Below are 24,972 nucleotides of genomic sequence, written 5' to 3'. Positions count from 1 at the left end.
ACTGATGCAATCATTAAGCAGCCTAAGCCTGCTAATTTTTCTATTAGTGATAGTTAGCTCATAAAGGCTGTCCTATAACAGAAGTAGTGGAGATGTGTGTTGTTGGAAAGATTGGCCATGATGGGATCTATTTTATATGCTACAGGTACATTATATTTAGTTGCTGCACTTGGTCTCTGTATGTAGACTATGTGGCTATCATTACAGTTAGCCTGTTAAATAAATAAAGTGCAACTTCCGTCCAAGTCAACCTTAATACAGATCCTACAGGCCTAACAATAGGAGCACTTCCCTTTCTCTGGTGCAGTTTCTGCCTGTGGGCCATGTGTGTTGCAGTGGTGTATGGCTATTGGTTGGCCATGAAGTCACACTCCATCTTTGTGGTTTGGTGACAGTAACCAGGGCTATGATGTCATATATAAAACCTGTGTAACCCAGAACCTGCTTAAGAGGAGGCTGAGTACATGAAAAAAAAAATTAAATTGTCTGTTAAATGCATTTCATAATTAATGACAAAATTTGTCAAACAATGTATTCACTGCATAATATTCAATCATCTGTACTTTACTTCATAGCTTCTACTTCTTTTACTACCTAGATTGACAGCATTTCTATTTTTCTGATTTATAAAAGAGACTGAAAAAATTATGTCTGGATAGTTTTTAGTCCTAGAACATTTCGTACTAGATTTCTATACAGCATTAGGATGATATTGCAAAGAACATATTAAGAGGTTACTTTCTGGATTTTTTCTCAGCTGATTGCAGCTCCCAGATTCTCTGCCGGGCCCCTTACCCTGGAGCAGTTTTGAGCAGAGTAGTGGGTCTCTAATTTGCACCAGCTGGTAACGGTCCTGCCGGGTGAGAATAGCACATTCTGGTCATGCCTCTTTTCCATCTCCTTCTACCCCCATCACTTTCTACTCGAAAACAACCAGCCAGAAGGATGGTCTAGGAGCTCACTGGTGACTCCCCACAGGGAAATCCCCTGCTACAGGGATATGTCCAATGTCCACTCTCTTTGTGCCACTTACAGTAGAAAAAGGCAGAGACTCTGTCCTGCAGAGTCAAACACTGACCCTTTTCTATGCAGGAGTAGTAAGGGGCATGACAGTTGTTTAGAACTATTAGCTCAGTTCGCTCAGTCTGGGATGCTTGGACCATTTGGGATCTCTCAAATGGGTTGTTTCTGCCCCCATCTAATTAAAAATGCTAATGCTACAGAAGTTGGATTGAGATCCTATTTTCAGAAACCTCATTATTCAGAGGTGATCAGATCAAGGATTTTGGTTCAGCTTGTTATAAAGGCAGAAGTTTAGATTTCCAACATGCAACAGCATATGACACAAGTGACGTGGTCCCAGCTCATTTTAATCCCCAACCAGCTATCAGTTCAGTTAGGACATTTTTATTGTTTGAGTCCAAATGGAAAAAAGATGTCAAAATAATTTGGTTCCCTTACAGAAGATGCCTAAACAGAAGCAGCCTGAAGAAGAAAATCACCCCTAAGCTCTAGAGGAATTTCAGAAATAGCCTCTTGATCCAGATTTAAGTTCAATTGCAGTTTACTGAGAAGAATTACAGACCTTCAGCTCTGCTAGACTCCTACCCATCACAAACAAATGCTCGGTTAGAATTCCTAAGAAAAAATGGATTCCTAAAGTACTGCCCACACTCTGCATTCTCTCTCTTCAGAGCATACCACATTTGCAGACTTGTTCTTGCCAACCACAGTGAAAGGGAAGTGCTGCTCACAATGTAACTAAAACTGCAATTTTTGTATATTTCAAAGAGAGAATATTTATCTCCCACAGTTGTTCTTTAACAATTTAGGAGTTGTACATTTTGCTTCTTTATAAGCATTCATAAGAATAGACACAGTAACTAATAACAAATAATAACAAACAATAATTAAGATAGATACTTTAAAAACAGAACATAAGAGGAAGGTTAATGTTCAAAAACAAAACTAATAAGGGCAGATGACAACCTGACACAAATTTGCAGAGCTCCACTGACATAATGAAGATATTTTAATTTTCACCAAATGAGGATCTGGGTCAAGGTACGGGTTCAACTGTACATCGTATGTAAGAAATCAATAATTACTTTTTAATATTTGAGTACTTTAGCAGTGGCTGGAACTAATGGATTTCATTTTTATTTACGGATAAGGGGCAGCATGCTAGAACAATTTAGAGTCACCGGATGTGGGTGCCTTAATTTTATCTCCGTTTTGCAGAGTGTTCGGTCGTAGTTCAGCAAGCAGCTAGCACTTCGCTTGCATTCTATAGCAAGCACCCTACCGGTTCCCATGGCCAGGGCTGCTAGTAAACCCACAAGTGAGTAAACTTCCTCACTGAGGTAAAGTGAATTGCAGCAATGTACAAAAATATTAACACTTCAGCCTACACGGTTTGAAATGTAGAATTTTGCAAAAGTAAAACCCCAGAGAGCATGACTAGCCAGTGACTCATCTTCCCTTTTTAACATGTTTTCATGGCTATAGAGCTATATTTAATTGGCTTTTGAGTTGATAGAAGCCTCATAGAAGATTCCAATCTAGTATGTAAGGCATTTTATTGCACAATAATTTATATTTTTGTGATTTAATCTCTCAAGTACATTAAATTAACTTTAAATAAAGAGAGAAAGTTTAGTGAATGAAGAATATTTGCACAAAATTATCATAAATTTAGTGGTACAGTACAAGCAGTGGAAGTACCAGTTTCCCCACATAGTCCTGCCATTGTTCTTCAATCTTGTCCTGTAGAAGCCACCTCCAGGTTCATTCAGGCTTTATGCCCATTCAGTTCTTGGCCTCTTAGATAACACTGCCACATATTGCAAACATGTGGAGGAGGTGTGTGATATGGACACCCTCCAATAGGAACTGGATGGAGAACTCCAGATCAGTACAAAAGGCCATTGAACTGCTGTTCAAGAATAGAAGTGAAGACACAGTATAGCATGTTGTAGCTTTTTTTCCAATGCAACACATCTAGCGTGAAATTTTCAAAGCTGCTTAAGAGTAATGAGAACTGAGCATCCAAATCCCTTACATGACTGAAAATCTCAGCACCAAAGTATAGTAATCAGGAAATTAGGGCATTTACACATAAGCATTTTGATGTAGTTTCATTTCCAACTACCAAACAGTTCTAGAATATTATGGGGAAAAACAAACATTCTGGCACTTTTACAAGCAACTCTAATTATGAATAATGGTAGATATCACTTGAGATTGCTTCTAAGTACAGTACATATATTTAGGTAGACAGAATGTCATGATTTAACAAGAAACTTTATCACTCCTCTTAATCATTTGCATTATTACCCTTTTTAAGAACATAAGAACTGCCATACTGGGACAGACCAAAGGTTCATCTAGCCCAGTATCCTGTCTTCTGACAGTGGCCAATGCCAGAAGCTTCAGAGGGAATGAACAGAACACGTTATCACCAAGTGATCCGTACCCTGTTGCCCATTCTTAGCTTCTGGCAAACTGAGGCTAGGGACACCATCCCTGCCCATCCTGGCTAATAGTCATTGATGGACCGATCCTCCATGAATGTATCTAGTTCTTTTTTGAACCCTGTTATAGTCTTGCCTTCACAACATCCTCTGCCAAAGAGTTCCACGGGTTGACTTTGTGTTGTGTGAAGAAATACTTCCTTTTGTTTGTTTTAAATATGCTGCCTATTAATTTCATTTGATGACCCCTAGTTCTTGTGTTATGAGAAGGAGTAAATACTTCCTTATTTACTTTCTTTAAAAGGTTCTTACTTATGAAAATGATCATATTAATTTAAAATAAACTACAGAAGTGGACACTTTATCCAGTCTATTTTGCAAAGTTAAGAACATCACAGAATATTACTTAAGTATAAGTTGCTTGTGTATATTGTTTTCATAAGAAAGACTATGACAATTTAATTCTGAAATTTTTGGTTTCAATAAGGTTGCATTGTTGAGCTGACCTTAAATAAAATAACCATTAAGGGCCACATTCTTCTCTGGGATTAAAATGATTTTAAAATACTTTAGCCCAATTTCACTCATACTGAAGCCTGCTGATACTATGCATTCAGGACATGATTCCTGTGGTGGGAGTTGGATTTGACCATGGTAAATGTGTGGCATGGCTGGTCAATACAGTAGGAAGAAGGGCCATGTTCTCCCAGGACAAAAGTACCTCTAAGACATCCCCGAGATCCACAGGATTTGGGGGATCTGTAGAGTTTTGGGACTCTCTGCTTCTTCTGTGGAGAGTGGGAAACTCCTATCCCAGTGGGGAAAAAAAATCAGAGGAAACTTTGCAAGGAGAACTTCAGTGAGTTTTCCTCCCCCCAGAGCTTCATCTGCAGGAAAGTATCGGCTAAAATGGGTTTCAGAGTAGTAGCCGTGTTAGTCTGTATCCGCAAAAAGAAAAGGAGTACTTGTGGCACCTTAGAGACTAACAAATTTAGTTGAGCATAAGCTTTTATGAGCTGCAGCTCACTTCATCGGATGCGAAAGCTTATGCTCAAATAAATTTGTTAGTCTTTCAGCTAAGATGGTAGTTCCCAGCTTTTCTGGTCAAAATAATGCACCAGAAACAGTATCAAAAGTATGAGTAAGATTGTAAATTAGAATCACTGAGGTGCTAGCAGTGAATACAGAATCTGATCATTTTTGGCAAAGAAACATTTAAAGAGGTCAAACTAACTTTTTTCCAGATTTTACATCAACAATTGCCAGATGTGTGTGCAGCATAGTGAATATCAGTGTTCAGCAAAACCAAGCTATAATTTGTTTCCAATCATATTTGGCATCGGCCTTAACAACTGCTCTATGAAACTTCTCGACAGAATTTAGGTACCAGGAAATCAAGATGCAATACTTCAAATAATCATCCTACTTTCATTCATTCCCAACAGTCTTCATCACAAAAGTAAAATCTCCTGTATCAGTATGGGAAAAAGTCTTTTGGGAGAGAGGGGGCAGGGTTGTTTTTAAGCTGAAAGCGTTGGAGCATTTTTTTATTCTGAAATATGACACTACAGCAAATTGCATGACAGGTCATTTCCCTGATGATAATATTGCTTGTAGCAAGACAGCCTGAATACTGGGTCCATACACACACTAGCTAAACTTCAGTATCCAATAGAAATGCTATTTTACACACTTAGGTTTGATAGCTCAATGTCATTAGAAATCAAAGATCGCTCTGTCATTTTATGGGTGTCGTTTAAGATACAGGACTATATTTCAGCAGCAACACTCAACAGAAGTCTGACAACTAAATTACCTAGACAGTCACATTTAATGGAGTTTCATAAAACATTTTAGACTATACAGATCTTCAGGTTTTTCCTCACATTTTGCACATGCAAAATTTCTATTGCCTTTAATAGGAATTTGTCCTCAGTGGATATGTTTACACTGCTATTAAGCCCCACAACTGCTAGTCAGCTGACACGGGCCAGCCACAGGTGTTTAATTGCAGTGTAGACATACCCCGTAAGGGGCAAATGCTCAGGACCTATCTTTATAGCCCAGTTCAAGCTAGTTCTCATTTGCTCTTCATATGCTCTAGTAGATGCTTTATTTACAAACCACAAAATGAAGTAAAGCTGGTCTATCTGTCACAATATAGAAGTTCTCATTTGCTCTTCATATGCTCTAGTAGATGCTTTATTTACAAACCACAAAATGAAGTAAAGCTGGTGTATCTGTCACTATTTGTGTTGTTCCTATTTCCCAGCTTATGATGTACTCTTTGCATTTGCTGGTGCTCCTGGACATCTGAAGCAGGTTTGACCTTTGATCTTACTCACTATTCCAAGACAGCCAGTTGGCATCCCACCTTTACTTGGAAAAAAGCAGAGAACTTCTTTTGAAGCCAATAACTTCTCTCAGCAGGAAATGTACTTACTGAGCCAGCAAGAAATATTAATACCTTTTCATCTTTCCCCAGTAAAACAACCCTTGTCTTTGCTTGTCCACAACATAAGCTCTTGCACCCATCCTTCTTTTAGGATAAAATGTATCCCTATTCAGAGAGACAGCACAGGACTTCTGCAAAGCCACTTAAGTCATGCTTGAATGGCCCATAGGCCTTGTGTTGGCCCCCTGTAAAGGGATGAACTCCTTTGTGACCAACAAGCACCACATGAACAGGCTGTTCTGTTTAAAAGCTGATGGTACAATATGCCCCTATCTTTTTACACTGTTACATTTTTTTTTTTGGCTTGGATTTATGGGCTTGCAGACCAGTGTCTCCATTTAATTTATGAAGTAGTCATACATTGTCTCAAACAACTATAAATCCCAAGAATAAAATAATATTTCCTTCCTGCAGATCACACCTCCTACTTTTTTTAAGAAAGGCAGTGTAGCCAAATCAAAAGGGTTCTTGACTCAGACTCAAGGGACCTGGGTTCTGTTCCTCTGCTGGTGACCGCTAGTGTGTCACTTTGACTCCCTGTACCTGTTTCTATCTTTAAAAAGTGGGATAAACATACCTACTCTCTCGGTAAAGCACTTTGAGGTCTATGGATGAAAAGGGGCTCTGTAACAGCTAGATATAACTATTATGGTGCCCTAAAGTCCAGTGACATTACATTTATTAAGCAGCAATATTTTTACACCCACTATGCAAGAAGTAACAAAAATAACAATTGATAATGATGAATAGGGGCCCCCCAAACTATTTATTTTTTGTATTTCTTTGAAAACCTGGTCTTTAACATGATTTATTACGACATATATGCAAGCCCAAATTCAGTAAATAAATGCTGTCACCTCCAACCACATGAATATGCTTCAAGTTAATATAGTAATATAACATGTTCATGTTTCTCTTGGGAGGAAACTGCTTCAATTTCTTATGCTAGTTCTCTAGACGATTAAAATGGTGTTACCATTGGGATTATATCCTCCGCAGTGTATGTACTGAGTGCTACTAGAGATCAGGTTATTTCCTGAATGCAGAAATCTATCTAGGATAAAACCCACTAACTTGTTCAAAGGTTTTCTATACTTTGTGCTTATGCACGTAAGACTTGGATCTGGAGAGAATGCTGCTAATCCTATTAACTTTATGGTAACCCTGAAATGTACTACTATGTGTAGTTACGTAACAGAGTAAATATTTTGAGTTGTAATTTTAATATATTTTGTATTTTTTTACCCTGTTACCAAATATTTAGGTTCTGAATCTACAAATGCCATGCACATGTTTAGCTTTACTCCTTTAAATTGTCCCACTGAAGTCAGTGTTTAAAGTTAAACATATGCACAAATGTTTGTGGGGTCAGGAACATAGATTGTAAATCACTATAAACTCTACTCTCTAATATTTTAGGAAAAGATTAGGAGACCAGCCTTGTCATCGTTTCTTAGGGTATGTTTATGCTACGGAGATTATACCAGCATAGCTACCTCACCATAGCTATGCCAGTATATCCCTGAAGCATAGCTGCAGCCTATACCAATGGGAAGGATTTTCCATCAGTGTAGAAACACCACCTCCCAGAATGATGGTAAATATGTTGACAGAATCATTCATCCATTGACATAGCTGCATCTACCCTGAGGGTCAGATCAGCATAGCTCCATCAGTCAGAGGTGTACATTTTTTATACCCTGGACTGATGTGGTTATGTAGACCTAAATGCTAAGTATAGACCAGGTATTAGGCAAACCTCCCACTCAGATAAAAGGGAGGTTTGCCAGCATAAGGCCTGCAGGATTGAGGGCTTTTTTTCCTGAATAAATGCCTTATAGCGAGAACCACTATTAACCATTACAGAGGAAACCACTATTAAGATATGAATAAAATGTACCAGTGAGAAATAATATGATTTTCTTTGTTATATCACTGCTTCTAAATAAAAAAAAAGGTGATTATTTGGCTTTAACACAGCTATTCATGAATGCAGAACAGAACTATATTCTCTGTAGCTGGAAACAAGATATCTGGTGCCTCTGAACTGCTCTATTGAGAGATTCCATGATGTGTCTAAAAGAATTACCTGTTCATTCTTCTTCTTTTTATTACTACTATTAATAATGCAGGAATGGTACCATTCTGCCTACACTTCCTGAAAACAGATAATAGGTCTGTATGTCTGCCATTATCAAAACATCCATCAAAGGTCAGGTAATTTTCCATACTCATTTAGAAACAAAGAAGCTACCTATTTTGGTAAAACTGTTCCAGGTTTTCAGTGTTTGTGCCTCAGACATGAAGCAGATGTAATCAGTGAGAAAATGAAGGCCGTTATTTCCATGACAACATCAACACAGAGGTGTTTGTGTTTACTCAGCCCTGTGCTCAGAATTGGAACCTTATCCTGTCAAGAACTGAGTGCTGAAGCTATCAAAACCCTTTGAGCCAAATGTCCCACATCTTTACAAGATCCTCCCCTTTCCATGGATTCCATGAAGGGATCTCCACAGGACCCAGGACGAATGTGTGGAAAGGTGGAAGGGGCAGGGAGGTCTGAGCATGGAATCAGGGGATATACAACGTCCTGTCTGGCCACCAGTGATACATCTAACAAAAGCGTCAATGTTGCCTGGATTAGATTAGCTCTTCCCTACCATCCCCCACCCCTAATGCTATGGAAAATCCACTGGGAAAGGATTCCAGGGGCATTTGTTGATAAGGAAAACCCTGGCATTGGTACCACATTCAAAGTCATTGTGGAGGAACAAAACCTCAACAAAGACCCATCCTCTTGATCTAGTGGAAGATCTTCACAGATCTGAAGGGGGTCTATGAGATTTAGGGACAGAACCCCCTATTTGATCTTTAGTGGAATGATTCTGGAGAAACTCCACAAGGGGAACATCTCTCAGAGGTTTATTCTCAGGAAAGGGTGATCAAGTCCTCAATGTTTACTCAGACCTGAATTAGGCAAAAGTTCCAGTGACTTATAGTAACAAGCCCTAATTATTTATTTCTACATAAAGACTGTAGTTATAATGAAATCCATGATAATCAGAGTTCATTTCAAAAGCACCTAATATCACTTTGGAACCTTAGTCCCATTTTCAAAAGTGACAGACATTTAGGATCCTTAGTGCCTAAAGGTACGTATACACTGCACATACAACCTGTAGAGTACATACACTACATAACTGCTAACATGGGTACAAAAAGCAGCGTAGTCAGTGAGCCACAGCTTAGGAGAGTAGAGAGACTCCTGATCCCTATGGTTATGTACCTGGGTATATACCCTACAGGGCTTTCTACATATGCAAGCAGTGCCTCCCAGTCTACACTGCTATTTTTATCCGCATGGTGGCCCACTGCCTCTCCACTGCTGGAGCCATCCCCTGTGGCAGGGATTGGGCCTAGCGTCAGGGAAAGACTCCAGCAGCAGGGAAAGCTACTTCAGGAAGTTGCTGGAACCTTTTCCCAGTACAGAGAAAGGCAGCTCCCTGTTGCAGGGAAAAACTCCAGCAGTGGGGAAAGGCTCCTGCGGGGGGAAGCAGAAGGAAAAGGCTCCGGCAGCTTCCTGCTGCTGAGACTTTTGCCTGCTGCCTCCCTGCTGCCAGAGCCTTTCACTGGCAAGTGTAGTTACACACCACAATGTGGACCCAGGTCACTTTTCACTGCAGCATGTAGCTATATGTGACGTGTACAGTGTAGACATAGCCTATCTCAGTTTTGAAAATGGGATTTAAGTTCACAAGTCACTGTAGATTCTCTTGAAAATTTTACCCTATGTGCCTAGTAAACATCCTAAAGGAGTGCACCCAAAGTGCAAGCCTATCCGAAGAACAGAAGGCCCAATTCTGGTGTAAATTTTACTGACATAAATCCAGAATAATTCCACTGAAGGCAATTGTACATCAGTGCAGCTGAGATCAGAACTTGACCCAAAGTAACTGAAATATATTTTAACTATTTTATACTCATTTATGCCATTAAAAGAGGTAACATGAAGTATGCTAGACATTTTCTGAACAGCTTTTATACATTCTGAATAGTTGACATAACACTTTATTTTCCTTTTTTTCTAGTAGCTGTTACGCCAGAACAGATTAAATATTTTCCAGTCTAATGTTTTACATTTGATTGTCCTCCCAGTGTATACTTTTCAAGTGAGGGTGGTGCGCTGGGGCCAAAAGGTTTTATAAAACAAAGAGCTTTGTATCAAAAATGTATCAGGTGAGGAGAATTATTTGATCATAAAATTCTAATTTTTAAACTTAGTGGCCTTCCATTTGATTTTAAAGCTCTATCAAACTGGTGTTGCATTGTTCTTAATCCAATTCAAAACTCAAACACCAAAATTCTAATCTATGTTCTTTGGCAATGTCTAAACCTAGCAAAGTAATTTATTTATAATAAAAATAGCAGTACTGCATTAGATCTATTTTTAAAATATGAGAAATGTTTCTGTTTTCTGAGAGCAAAATATCTCACAAAACATCATTAAAAGTGCGCACAAAAGAGAGAGAAATTCATAGGAACACTAATTTTATTCTGGCTGGTTTATAGTTAGTACAGTTACTACAAAATCTTCACATTACAACCACTAACAGCAAGACCCCACAAAGGGTACTAAACATCTGTCCCCTGTCAGAGTTAGTTACTGCCACCAGGCTAGCACACAGACATTTCAGATTAAGGTAGTTTAGCAGAGTCCCTTCAGGGTAGGATAAGGTACTGAAGGAAGTATAGCCTCAATAGAAGAGGAGCAGGGGCCAAAAGATGACTTTGAATCAGGGAATATCACCTCAAAAGAAACAGGAAAATAGTAGGTCTGGAATCAGATCAATGTACTAACCTATGTTATTTCACATTTTAATAGAGAACAGGCAGTTTTGAATTATGGGGTTATAGTTCAGTCTCAAAGTTCTAGTAAGTCACAACATAAGCTGCTGAGATTTGTTCTTTTGGTTTATATCATTATCAGCACCCTGTGACACAATTATGCCCAGTAAATCACAGTTACCTGCTCTTTTTTCAATATATGATTATTATTATTTTATAATGTAATAAACAGGTAGCATTACTAACATCTCATACGGAAAGGAAAACATCAGAAGGGCTGTTCTTTGTTCTTCCTTTTGATTACTTTAATCTACATGCCCTGATTCAGCAAACCACTTAAGCACAGGCATAGTTTTAAGCATTTAAGTAGTCCTTCTATAGTTAAACCATTTTCTGAACAAATATTTATCAAAATATAATGATACATTTTTTGGAACATTTTGAAAATACCATTAAGAAAAGAGTGAAAATGTGTCAGATGTAAATTAGATGATGTATCACCCTTTCAATCACCGTGGTGACTCCTAAAGTCTACAATAAAGATTTTAAATGACTTTAAAATAGACTTTGTGGCTCTGCCCATTTCCTAATATGCCAATTATCTTGAAGTCAAGCTGTGGGACAATTGCAAGACAAGCTATTGTGACAGATTATTTTCAGAGAGAGCAAATGGTTATGGTCATTAAAGAATTTCTATATAAATCTGAGAAAATATTTTTTATTCTGGGGCCGAACCAAAAAATTCCCCCAAATTTGCTTTGAATCAAACTGAAATTTATATTTTTAAATTTTTCACCAAAGCAAGGACGCAATTTTTTTTTTGTTTGGAACTGAAGAAAACATTTTGAGTCAACCCAAAATGAATTTTTTGACTTTTTTTTTTCATTGTGGTCATTTGGGGGGGCATTTTTCACCTTTTTCTTGTGGATTTTTTTTAAAAATGGCCAAAATTCAAACTGGGACAACATTTTGGAACAAAAATAACTAAAAGAAACATTTTAAAATGTTCAGAATGAAACATTTTGAAACCAAAAAGTTGAACCAAAATGTTTAGAAATGGTCAAATCTATTTTTGTCCTCTTTCAAAATAAATCAGCCAAAACTATTCAACAAATTTGACCCAAATTTGAAAATAGTTTCAGACCCCCCGACCCCAAAATGCATTTTTTCAGTGACAATACTATTTGCTGAAAAGATTTCAGCCAGCTCTTTTTGTGTACCATGTATCTGCTTCAGTATTTCAAGACTTTGTCAGAATCCCTTTTCAGTGAACATTTTATATCTTACAGATAAACTCAACCACTCAAATCCCTCTGCAATTTGAAAGTAAAACATTTCCAAAACACACATACAGCTGCATACAACCTGATTTTCAAAAGTGCTAAGCACCACAATTCCAATTATTTAGTTCAGTAAATATCTCCTTCCAATACTGAATGTTGCAGTGTGGATCTGGACCTTACTTTCATTCACTGAAGACAATTTCCAAAGCGATCTTTGGCTCCACTTTATCTGCAACATGCACTTCATGAAATGTGATGTCAAACCCTTGCACTCTAGCTGTTAAATCCTGTATTTCCCTTCATACATATATTTTGTGTATTTTTCTTTTTGGTGAAGGATGGGGAGTTATAGTACAATACTTTTCTGTGTAGATAAATCTGTTAGGGCAATGACATGTCTGGAGTGAGAATTAATTCCTTATTATAATGATTATATTTGGTTTTATGGGTGCTCAGATACTGGTGATGAGTGTGGGACAAGATTCTGAATAGAATAGAATATTGTCCCTTCCCTTAGGTATGTGGGTGCCATTACATACTTGCATTCCAAACAGATGGAATATCTGTAATATGAATTGCATGTCAGGAGCATAAAAATATTAGATTTTCATATTCTCTGGCATCATATACACATGGGCATATCTTATTATATACAAAGTACATATATAACACACAGCAACCTATACAGCTATATTAAAATTAATTTATTTACATGATTGCTACCTAGTGTGAAACCACAGTGGGGTTAGGGATGGGTTAAACACTGTGGCCAAATAAATAATGTAAACAAGTGCAATGCTTTTGCATATGCCCTTATATATTTCATTCATATAAGAGAGAATAAAAATAATTACATGGGTGTCTAAAGCTTGTTTTTAGAATATCATAGAATCATAAAATCATAGAATATCAGGGTTGAAGGGACCTCAGGAGGTCATCTAGTCCAACCCCCTACTCAGGACCAAAGCAGGACCAATCTCCCATAGTTGCCCCAGATCCCTAAATGGCCCCCTTAAGGATTGAACTCACAACCCTGGGTTTAGCAGGCCAATGCTCAAACCACTGAGCTATCCTTCCCCCGCAAAAAAGCCTACAGCACCCAGTATTCCCAGGAGGTCTCCTATCCAAGTACTAACCAGGCCCAACCCTGCTTAGCTTCCAAGATCAGATGAGATCAGGCATGTTCAAGGTAGTATGGTTTTAGCAGAGTTTTATATTAAAATGTACACTACCAAGTTCTGTACTGTATCATCTGCTGCAATATAAAAACTGCAAGGGCACAGTGACCAGTGTGAGAATAATAGTTCATGGGCCTATGTGTGAGAGGTTATTTTGGGTGCAGAGAATGATTCATTATTCAAAGATGGTGGTACTCTGAATAAAATAACAGCAGGTCAGTTCCTCAGCAGAAGAAATTAATTGCATAGGGGATTATAAAAACAATATGGCTGTGCACATATGCTCCTACTGCTCATCCTCATCCTCGTTCCCTTGTTCCTTCCTTTTTTAAAAACCCACTGTTGTATTTTGCCTTAAATTAGATTGTGAGCTCTTTGGGGGCAAGTATTGCCTTCATTCTGTGTTAGTACAGTGCCAAGCACAATGGAGTCCCCCTGATCTCGATTGCAGTCATTAGGTTCAGTTGTAGTAATAAAGAACAATAATATAATATTCACGGCAGAATATACACAGCAATAACAGCTACAATGTCAAAAGAGCTAATGGCCTGATTTTCCATGTGCTCAGTACTCGCTATTGGGCCAAGTTTTCCTCTCTCACTTCAGCATCTAAACAAAGGCCAGACTTTCAAAAGAGCTCAAAACCCACTCATCAAAATCTGGAGACTTATTCTGATGTCTAAATGATCACCAAGCTCTTTTGAACATACTGCTCCATTTGCGGGTGCCGGCCCTAAATACCTTGTACGGGCAATTAAATGCTGAAGCAAAGTTCTAGCATTTGAGGACCCAAAAACTTTTTATTGTGAATATAACCCAACAGCATAGACATTATTTTCCTATTATAAGACAATGCTAAAGAAAATTCAACAAACTACTGCAAAAAGAAAAAGAAAAAAAAAAACACAGAGACAAAATAAAACTTGTAAGTTTGAATGCGTCGTGCTTCTGCCTTTGTGGACTTTCCATTGACGTCACTGCAGAGGTGAGGCTTAGGTGAATAACATTTTGAGTGGGGAGAGAAAACAAGAGATTTAATGTGAGGAGGAATGGCTGTCAATGGTGTGAGGTAATGTGATGGGTAAACTGTCATTGCTGTTCAGTAGAAAGCCATTCTAAGAGGCTTTGGTTTGCTGACAGTCCTTCCCTTGACATAATCCTGCGGCCATTGAAATCAGTGACAAAACTCCTATTGACCTCCAGGCACAGGATCATGTCCATATATGCCCATCCCCCAACACTGCCACATGTACTAAAATCCCAAATAGTAGTGTATGCAGGATAGTCTTCTACTACAACTAAACCTGGTAGATCTTGATCACAAATGTTAATCATGGCAGGGAGGCAAATGCAGCTAGAGCATCTTGATCTTTGTTCATCTAACAAAGCACTCCTGAACTCTTGTAGGTTTTGCTATAAAGATTTGAAGTTATTTCCTGAACTGTACTGTGACCTTGCAATGGTTTTCATGTCCTATGTTCCACTCAAAAGGAGTCTACAGGGATGGTTTTCATATCATATTGTGACTCCCTAAAAATCCACTATCTTTCTTTATATAAAACACTTTACCTTTTCATTGATTCTATTCTAGTGGTCAGACAGTCCAATATTCCTAACAATATATCATGCCAAATTCAGGAGATCAACAGCTGTATTTCACTGAAATTCATCAAAGTTTTACCTCTGTCTCCCTCAAAATGTTGAGTTCACTGGTATCCAGGAAAAATTTGTCTTTCCACATGCCAGTCTTCCCTCTTTGTCACAACCATATTTAGACCTTATATCCCTGCCAGGGCTTCTTAACTCAGAACTCTGTTTTGCCTGCCTTTGTGTCCTCTCCAGCACCCGAGTTCACCTTGGCTTAAGTTATAATAGACCCGAATATTCTGTAGGGGAAAGAGCATCTATTGGGGAGGCTCTTAGCAGGTTTTATTTCTAAGTCCTTTAAATCACTCCTCAGGCAATCAAAATGCCCTAACACACACTACTAGATGAGGAGTAGCACTAACCCAGAACATCCTAGCAGCTATATAACTTTATTGCCATTTCACATCTTTCACTGAAACCTAAACCACATGCCATGCTTCTTATGTGAAATGTGAAGCAGGTGCAGAGGATATAGAAATGCCTTTTGATTCTGACGAGCCAACACAACTGAACACAGAAGCATTAAACAAAAACCCAGCAAACAAGACTAAGCCTTACAATAGCTTATCTATTTTAAGGCCTATCCCATATATCAAAATGCCACAACTATTGCAATTTTTCTACCGTATATATTCTCCAGTTCTCTCCATTGATTACCAAAAAAATATGATGATATTCTATCATAGCAACAAGGTACCAAACACAAAAGTATTAAAATTATATATAATTTTAAAAAGAAAACATTAATTGGACATACATTTTACAAGGACTGATTTTGAGAATAAAATCTCTTTGGTGTATCCTCTCCAGAACACTGTAAAACAAAATGATTTCTCCAGTATTTGTGCATGTTACCTTACATTCATTTTTAAATCATCTAGAAGTATATAGAAAAGAGACTGATACAGAATGGAACTGCAGTAGCCAAAGCAACTGTTGACCAATGGAGAAAAATTCAGAAGTAAGAATGGGAAAACTTTCTTTGACCATTTTTTTTTTGAAGGTCTGACTTCTAAGAGATCCTTGACTTGGTTTCCATTTTTGTGCAACCAGTTGATTCCTGCAATAATTTGTACCCACAAATGCTACCATTTAAACATCTAAATTCCCTTTCTCAGTTTGACATTCTTATGGTAGCATTTACTTCAATAAAATGGAAAACATTTCAAAATCAGGCCTTTTATATCTATGGTTTCTCGAGGGACATGGTTTTCTGATTCATGAAGTAGATTGGAAGCCAGGACACCAATGTTCCAGTCCGGCCTCTGACTGTGACTCATTGTGTGACTTTGGTCATTCCACCTAACCTCTCTGTATCCCAATTTCCACATTTGTTAAAATGGAGATGATATGAAATTCACAGGAGACAAGAGAGGGTTAATCATTTGAGGTCTGATTCTGCTACTTTTACTCAAGTGGAGGAGCTCTTTACTCTCAGAATAGTCCCACTGATTTGAGTGTGGCTGCACAGAATTATTTTTTTTTACCTGGGTAGTTGTTACACTGCAAAAACATCCTCTTCATATTGTCGGCCCCTATCCTTCAGGTGTGAGGGCAGAAATCAATCCTATGCCATATATTCAGTCAGTCACTTGTTTTACATTTTCTGCACTTCTTGTGGATAGCTCTGTGTCATAAGACAATGTTTCCTGAGATCACACAGCTTCTTCAGAGTAACTCTTTTGTGATAATTTAAGGGTTGTCAATAACTTTCACCTTTTTAAATTTTAATGAATTGTGGCTTAAAATATCACCATGAGGTAGGTATTATTATCCCTGGTTCAGAAAGGGAGAAACTGAGATTTAGAGAGTTTACATGACTTAACCTAGTTCGTACAACATGTCTCTGGGACAAGGTGGGTGAGGTAATATATTTTATTGGACCAGCTTCTAGTGGTGAGAGAAGTTTTTGAGCCACACCAGTCTTCATCAGGTCAGGGAGAGGTACTCAGAGTCAAAAGCTTGTCTCTCTCACCAATAGAAGTTAGTCCAATAAGAGATATTACCTCACCCACCTTGTCTCTCTAATAGCCCTGAACCAACACGGCTACAACTACACAGCATACAACATGTCTGTGACAGAGCCTGGAATAGAATCCACAGAACCTGACACCCAGTTCTGTGCTCTAGCCACTTGGCCATACTCCATCATTTATCTTCCCCCTTTTCTCTTATCCACTTCATTCCTTCTTAACTCCCACCATCCAGAAGCAGTCCAGGAATGCACTACTGCTTAAAGTAACCTGTTCACAGTTTCAAGGGGGCGAGTGCCTTTGCAGTAACTAGTTAATTATCTGAAAGTGTCTTAATACCATATGCCTATACACCAACCCTTCTGAGACAGAGATTATTGCTATCCTTGTGTATTGCCTTACATTTTCCTGATGATATAGCTTTGCAGGTGCTAGGAGATAGCTAATATATTTAATGATCCGTTAGTTGCTATATGTAATACAGAAATATTCCTTGATTTGACCTCTCCCTCCCCGCCCCCCATGTTGTAGCGCTATTAGTCTGATTTGTGTGTGTGTCCTGTTTCATCTCATGTCAGGAAAAGATTATTTCAAAGGCAATTTCAAAAATTGCTCCACAGAGTCCACATTTTTGTGACAAAAAAAGTCCTCCATGCACAATGAAATATACTGTTAGAGCTGACAACTCTTTATAGAGTGGTGAGATTGTGAATGAGAAGCAGGGTTGTAAGAGAAGTCTTTGAATTTGCAAAACAGAAACCCAAGAAAGCATACCAGCTGAGTATACGTTGACACAGAAGGAATAACTAGGAGTACAGTACTGCAAAAGAAGTAGAAAAGAAAAGAAAGGAAATAGATTCTGTAGCTATACAACATTATGGATAATGTAAGCTGACACTGAAATGCTCACAAAGTTAGTTTTTAAAACCCGGATCCTGGAGCCCCCAGTCTGCTTTTATTAGAAAGAGAAAAAAACCTGGAAATAGATAAAATGTTTTAACAATCATTGAAACACCAGTGAACATGACTGCCTGCAAGTGCACAGATAACCTGGAAATATATGTAGACACACAATGCAGCAGTCAATCTCCATTTCAAATGAGAAAAACAAAGCACTGGAGGTTGTTTTTGTTGTTTAATCTTGATATTTATAGGAAAATATCAGTGTTTTACCATTTCAGGGCTTTACACCATTATGTTGCATCAATTTGATTCCAGGCTCATTCAGCGCCTGACTTCAGCTTCAAAGACCGTAAACATTCTGTGCAAAAACTGCCTACTAGCTCAGAGTGGGTTTCCCAACTGAAATTACATGAACTAGCTGAAATCGAACATCCTCTTGACTGTTAATCAGACATGAGTGTAACAGCAATGTGTGAGAGTGGGCATTCTGAAGTAAAGGAAAAGGCAATAAGCTACCTGAGGTGACATATTTCTAGGCTGTACTGCCATTTCCTGGATGGGCCTGGCAATCCAATCCCCATTAAACAGCTTCACTGAGAAAGTAACTAAGGCTCTGGGCACGGATGAGTGGAGACTTAAGGGGCAACAGCCATTTAGGCAAAGAGAGGTAGTCGTGGCAGAACTCAGGAAAATTGACAATTAGATACAATAATATCTAACTAGACCACGAATACCAAGAGAGGACTCCGTGGAGTTAAATACTTTATAGTCTTCTGCTGCATTTCACTCTCAGCATGGTACAGAATGTACCTCCATGCAGCTCCTCAAGAGAAGAAACACCTATTAAATACTCCTTCCGTGACTTAATGTGTTAGTGATTGAGTATGAAGACCTACAGGTTATTCAATACACATAAGTAATGTCAGGGGTGCAGCAGGGTCTAATAGATAGGGCACAGGACAAGGAGTCAGGAGACCAGGGTTCTGTTCCTAATTCTAACCTCGACCTCTTATGATACTTTTGGAAAGTCACTTCACCTCCATTTCCCCTTCCCCCTTCCCCTTTGTCTGTCTTGCCAAGGCAGGGACTGTGTGTCTCACTATGTATTTGTATAGTTCTTAATACTTTGTATTCCAAAGGCCCCAACATAGTCTAGGGACCCAAATATATAAACATAATAGCATTGGAGAAAAATTCAGAGGTAAAGGAAATGATTGCAGTGTGACATGTTCCAAAAAGGATTTTCCTTCTAATCAATCTCTGCATGGCAGCTCTGTGATTGTAGGAGAATATTGGTAGTACATTCTAAATGTGGGGAGTCCGGTGGCACCTTAAAGACTAACAGATTTATTTGGGCATAAGCTTTCGTGGGTAAAAAACCCCTACTTCTTCAGATGAATGGAGTGAAAACTACAGATAGAGGCATAAATATACTGGCACATGAGGAGAAGGGAGTTACCTTACAAGTGGAGAACCAGTGCTGATGAGGCCAATTCAGTCAGGGTGGATGTGGTCCACTCCCAATAATTAATGAGGAGGTGTCAATGCCAAGAGAGGGAAAATTGTTTTTGTAGTGAGCCAGCCACTCCCAGTCCCTATTCAAGCCCAAATTAATTAATGGTGTTAAGTTTGCAAATGAATTGTAGCTCTGCAGTTTCTCTTTGAAGTCTGTTTTTGAAGTTGTTTTTTGTTGAAGGATGGCTACTTTTAAATATGTTATGGAATGTCCAGGGAGATTGAAGTGTTCTCCTACTGGCTTTTGTATGTTACCATTCCTGATGTCTGATTTGTGTTCATTTATTCTTTTCCGTAGAGACTGTCCACTTTGGCCAATATACATGGCAGAGGGGCATTGCTAGCACATGATGGCATATATCACATTAGTAGATATGCAAGTGAATGAGCCCCTAATGGTGTGGCTGATGTGGTTGGGTACTCTGATGGTGTCGCTAGAGTAGATATGGGGACAGAGTAGGTAATAGAGTTTGTTACAGGGATAGGTTCCCGGGTTAGTGTTTCTGTGGTCTGGTGTGTGGCTGCTGGTGAGTATTTGCTTCAGGTTGTCCGTAAGCGAGGACTAGCCGGCCTCCCAAGGTCTGTGAGAGTGAGGATAGGATAGGCTGTAGATAGTTGATGATGTTCTGGAGAGGTTTTAGCTGGGGGCTGTACGTGATGGCCAGTGGTGTTCTGTTATTTTCCTTGTTGGGCCTGTCCTATAGTAGGTGACTTCTGGGTACCCATCTTGCTCTGTCAGTCTGTTTCCTCACTTCCCCAGGTAGGTTTGTAGTTTTAAGAATGCTTGATAAGGAATGCTTGTTTTGGGGGATACAGACTAACATGGCTGCCCCTCTGATTCTAAATGTGGTTTGCTGCATTTAAGTTTGTAAATATAAATGCATTAATGAAGAAATCTAAATGAATTATATGGTTGGAATCACAGGTCTGCCTTGCACAGTGTAAAGCAAACTGGTTGGCCTTGAACCAACATCCCTTTCCCTATATTCCTTAGATAACAGCACATACACCTCAACAATAATCCTATAACATCGCATGCACTTCACTCTTCCCTCCCTTTCTCTGTCTGTCTTACCCTCCACTCCTCCCTCTCTTGTTTTTTGTGCCTCTGGTTCCCATCTATTGTCATATTTTGAAATACCAGAAGTGAGCAGAGCACTGAAAAGTGAGTGATTTGTCACAAACGAGGTCCCTGCCTCAGAGAACTTACTGTCTACATGCACTATGGAAAACAACATAGTGAAATACCCAACATCTTCAAGAGACAGGTGGCTGTTGTAAGTGAAAAGTGTCACAGAAGAGAGGTTATTTCAGAATACTCTCTCTTCCCCTCTTCCTCCTCTAATATCTTTCTCTTGTTTTTGCAATTCTGCTTTTTCTAACCACCCCACCTTCCAAGCATTACCATAGCTTTCCACATTATAAATTATAACTACAACATGGCTCCACTAGATCTTTCCAAAAGGGTAGCCTGAGTTGCACTCCAGCACAATCCTTCAGACTCTAACTGCCATGAGGAGGCCAAAGACGTAGGGGAGCTCTGCCAAAGGTTGTGGCAAAGCAAAGAAGAAAAGGCATTTAGACCAAGCTCATTAGCTGTTAAGGTTGGAAGTTGTTTAGACAGTGATTTTCCTGAGGCTGCAGAAGCCTTTTAATTAATAAAATAAAATAATCATAAAGTCAAACCCAAACTATTAAGTGGAACTTGGAGTTTCTTGTGAAAAGGAAGTGGCTCAGTGTTGGGTAAAAGGCTTGTGAAAACTGTCGCTGTGCCAGTTCTTCAGTGGGAGAAAGGAGGGCCTGAAGCCATGGACGAGAGGAAGTTCAGCCCGCACGTGTTTAAAAAAATCTGAGAACAATTGTAGCATTTCATTAGGATATGCTTCAATGTACACTACAGATAGACTCCAGAAATACAAGACTTACATTTTGATCGTTTATCAGAAAACCAAGTTAGAAGAAAGAGCATATTATGACACTGATCGTTATAAAGCCCCATAGCATATGCCAGACTGCATTAGGCCCTGATATTACAAGCTGTTCTGTGCAAGTGGACTTGAGAGCGACAGACACCGCATTGAAAAAGTGACCCAAATGGAATTTTTCATGGATGCAAATGTCTCCCTGTACAGACCGAGTTGCAGGAATGGAGCCTAAGACAGTGCACTCAGTAACTTGGAGATGTTTTACTTCAGTATCAATATAGAAGTTTTCAATGTTCATTAGAAAATGGGTACGGAACAGCTACAAATAATATTACTCCTATATTTATTACTGACACACTGCAGATGGCCACATATATTTCATTTCTTGAAATTTCTAACAATATATAAAAAGTCATCTTTCCCAGGCTCTAGCTATCTTTGACATTCTTTAAAAACTTAGATCAAGATTCTTAAATGTGACTAGTGATTCTAAATGCCTCGATGTTGGGATGCGCAACCTAAGACACCTTACAGGGGTCTGACTGGGAGAGGGTGGGTGCTTGGCACTTTGAGAGAATCAGGCTGTTTTAAAACATTTCAGATTGGGCCCCACAAATTGAGCGCCCCACCCCAAAAAAAATTTACTAGGCATATTTGAATCTTGGCCACAAATCATAATGTAAAGACAAACCCAGCAACAAACTCACCATTGACTAACAATAACCAGCAAACTATTTCTGCAGCAAGAATAAAGACCCTCTCCTCCCCTCCGAGTATAACCCCGGGCAACAAACCACTCGAGATAAGACCTAGCACCTACTCCATCCCTACCAGCCAATGGTAACCAATACAAAAAATATCAAGTCCACCAATACACCTGTCCTAACAGAAAGATCCACCCCCATCAAACTCTTCCCTACCCTATAACAAGAAAAATAGATAGGCATTGAAAGTGTCTTGAAAGTCAAATGTAAGCTATTTCACACATGGGGGGTGGGGGGAGAAGGAAGGTTACAATGACTGATCATAATTGTGTCAGTAAGGCATGGGGACAGGAATCTCTCAAATAAGCATGTGCCAAATTATATAGGGAAAAGCAACGCCTTAAATTCCACCTGGTAACCAACAGGCTGACAGTGCAGATCCGAGAGCCCTGGTGTTCTGTGCTCCCTCTGAGATACATCTTTGATTTTAGTCCCAAAGGGACCTACAGTGCTTACACTGTTGGATATTTGATATAGGGGATTCAGTAAATCAATATGGTATGGCTAATCACAAGCAACAACAACTAGCTCTTGTACAGCGCTTTTCATCTGTAGATTTCAACATGGGTTACAAAGGTGGTAAATAGCTTTATCCCCATTTAACAAAAGGAGAGACAAAGACACAAAGGGGTGAAGTGACTTGCCCAAAATCAAAGAGGAAGATGTGAGAAGAAAGAATTCCCTCCAAGAAATGGAGACCGAGCAAAGTTTTAAGCCAAATATTTTCTCCCTCATAATTCTCCAATACCTTAATGCCATTTCAGTATTTGAACTTTTACTGACTTTATTCTGTTTTTCTGCCTGCTGTGGCTCCTATAACAATTGTATTAGCAACTTGATAGGGAGGAACTGGCCGAAGCCAGACCAGTCTACGTAAAAAAGAAGATAAAATCTGTGTTTTGAGGAAAAGTAGTGCTACTCTCTGCCCCTCATCCAGCCCCCTCTGTTAGCCATTGCATCGACTCACAATAGGGATGGCAACGGAGGCTGGCATTGACCTGCTGTTGCTGAAGAAAAGGGAGCAGCAACTGTAGACGTGAGTTATAAAAATGAAAAATGGGAGAGCAGATAAAAAAAGAGAAATCTGCTCTTTTGCTTTATAGTGCAAGATTCGCTTGTTTCCATATAATATCCAACAGCTACTAACCAGATCTACTTAGTGCCCACTCTCTGTAGGCTCTCAAGGATTACAGAACTAATACCCAGACTCTAAACCAGCTAAAACACGTTAGCAACTAAGGGTCTGATTCTTCTATCAGTTACACCAGTGTAACTCAGGAGTAACTCCACTGAAATCAATTAGTAACAAATTATTAATAATACACCTGTGTAAAACGGCTGTAGATGAGGGGAGAATCAGACCATGCCATTTGCTACTATCTGGAATTAAGTAAATTAATGCCCAATTTTAGGATGAACATTGCTTATCAAACAGCTGTCGTAGCTAACATCCTCAATTATATAAACTATCTAACTGGAACGGTGGTAGAGGGTGGGGGGCAACCATGCTGCAACATTGTGCCTTCTTTAATTGAAAACTGTATCATCATAGGATCCAGATTCTTCAGATGCTGATGGCCATTTATAATACTTACTTCTGTGAGTATTGCCATTGACTTAATTGACTACTCTCAGTAGCAAGCACTACACCTAGCTGTCAATGTTGCAGGATCAGGCCCTTAGACTGTACGATTCTTTTTCAAGACCGACCAGTGAAGATTGATCTAACTTCACTTATAATGGAAAGTAGCTGCAGACCATTCTAAATTCTGTCTCTCTAATTAATTTTCACTAACTACAAAGCTGATGTATCAACAAAATTACTTTATTTCTTGAAAACTGTCAATGGTAATTACATACATTTTACAATTGTCCATCACTCCAGTCAGTTTTTGGATTTCTTTCTAGATTCTTTACAATACAAATCTAAATTTGAGGAACTGTATGCCATCTGCATCAGGGAGTGACTTGAATACAAAGAGATCTTTATTGTTTAAAGATTCCTTCAGTGAGATTTTTAATGTTTTTAAACAGTGAAGGAATAAAGTTAAACAATGAACTGGGATTCTACTGAACTGATATTTATGAGAGCTCCAAGTCAATTATTTTTTCCAAACGATTTGAATAAAAGACAATTAAAATATAAAATGCAAAGCTTTCTTTAAAAAAGTTTATACAACATTCACGGATGGCTACACAGGAAACATTTTTTCTCTTGCACATTCTAAGCCACGTCGTCCTGTTCTAGTGGAGCCTTTGCCACATTATGGCTGCGGCTCCAATATGTTATAGTTTCTGGACAACATTGTCAGTTCTCCTCTTTGCAAAGCTTCAACATTCTGTTTTGCTGAAAGAACTTTATGGTACCATATTTAGAAAATGAAATATCAGTTGGTACGTACCTTTGACAAAAACATTGTTGTCCAGAAGGGCAAAGCCAAATGCCAAGAGTTCAAGCCACAAAAACATGGTCATAACTGGAAATCAGGCGTATCCTTATGAAACAGCATGTGTCTCTCTCTGGAAAGCAAAATAATTGTTATCTTTCTATAAAAGTATTTCTCGGCAAAACTTGAATCAAAAGCAGAATAACTGTGCACATACATTGCAGTGCCTGCTTATCAGTCAGGGAGCAGTTTCCTCTGTCACCCAAAGACTAACCACTCGCGATCTCACTATATAACTAAGTGATGTCAGAGACAATCTTACCTACTTCTTTAAAACACCACTTTTTTTTTCTTTTCAGTTTCCAGGAAGTCAAGAGGGTTTTTCTTAAGTTGCTGCAGTAATGTGTAACTTCCTTAATTCAACCGAATAGATCATTTTTAACCATTTCTGCAGAAGAACTGAAGAAGAGTTGAAAAGAATTTAATGTTTCAAAAGATGGGACAGTAAGTAAAGACCTTAGTACTTCTAATATTATCTTTTCTGTAACTTAGCTCTGTTCCAGTGCCTGGTCATTCATGGTATAGCTTTCAAGCTATACCAGGCAAGAAAAAATATCCTTCTGA

The 24,972-nt window shown here is 38.8% G+C and overlaps 1 protein-coding gene and 1 pseudogene across 8 annotated transcripts in view; both read right to left on the bottom strand.

Annotated features, from left to right (window-relative positions):
* PTPRC (protein tyrosine phosphatase receptor type C) overlaps positions 1–24,697 on the bottom strand; it is a 155,071-nt gene extending 130,374 nt beyond the window's left edge. For 7 of the 8 annotated variants that reach the window (XM_073356763.1, XM_073356768.1, XM_073356767.1 and 4 more), the window contains exons 1-2: positions 24,566–24,660; positions 24,364–24,481 (exon numbers count right to left, since the gene is read on the bottom strand). In XM_073356763.1, the coding sequence (XP_073212864.1) occupies positions 24,364–24,436 (73 nt within the window). In that variant the 5' untranslated portion in view covers positions 24,437–24,481; positions 24,566–24,660. The other variant, XM_073356764.1, reaches the window with a different exon arrangement.
* Positions 13,144–13,262, bottom strand: LOC140916645 (5S ribosomal RNA; annotated as a pseudogene).
* Positions 24,698–24,972: the final 275 nt, after the last annotated feature.

The sequence above is a fragment of the Lepidochelys kempii genome, chromosome 8 (assembly GCF_965140265.1).
Source record: "Lepidochelys kempii isolate rLepKem1 chromosome 8, rLepKem1.hap2, whole genome shotgun sequence".
Classification (NCBI taxonomy): domain Eukaryota; kingdom Metazoa; phylum Chordata; order Testudines; family Cheloniidae; genus Lepidochelys; species Lepidochelys kempii.
This window is presented reverse-complemented; position numbering and strand designations above follow the sequence as displayed.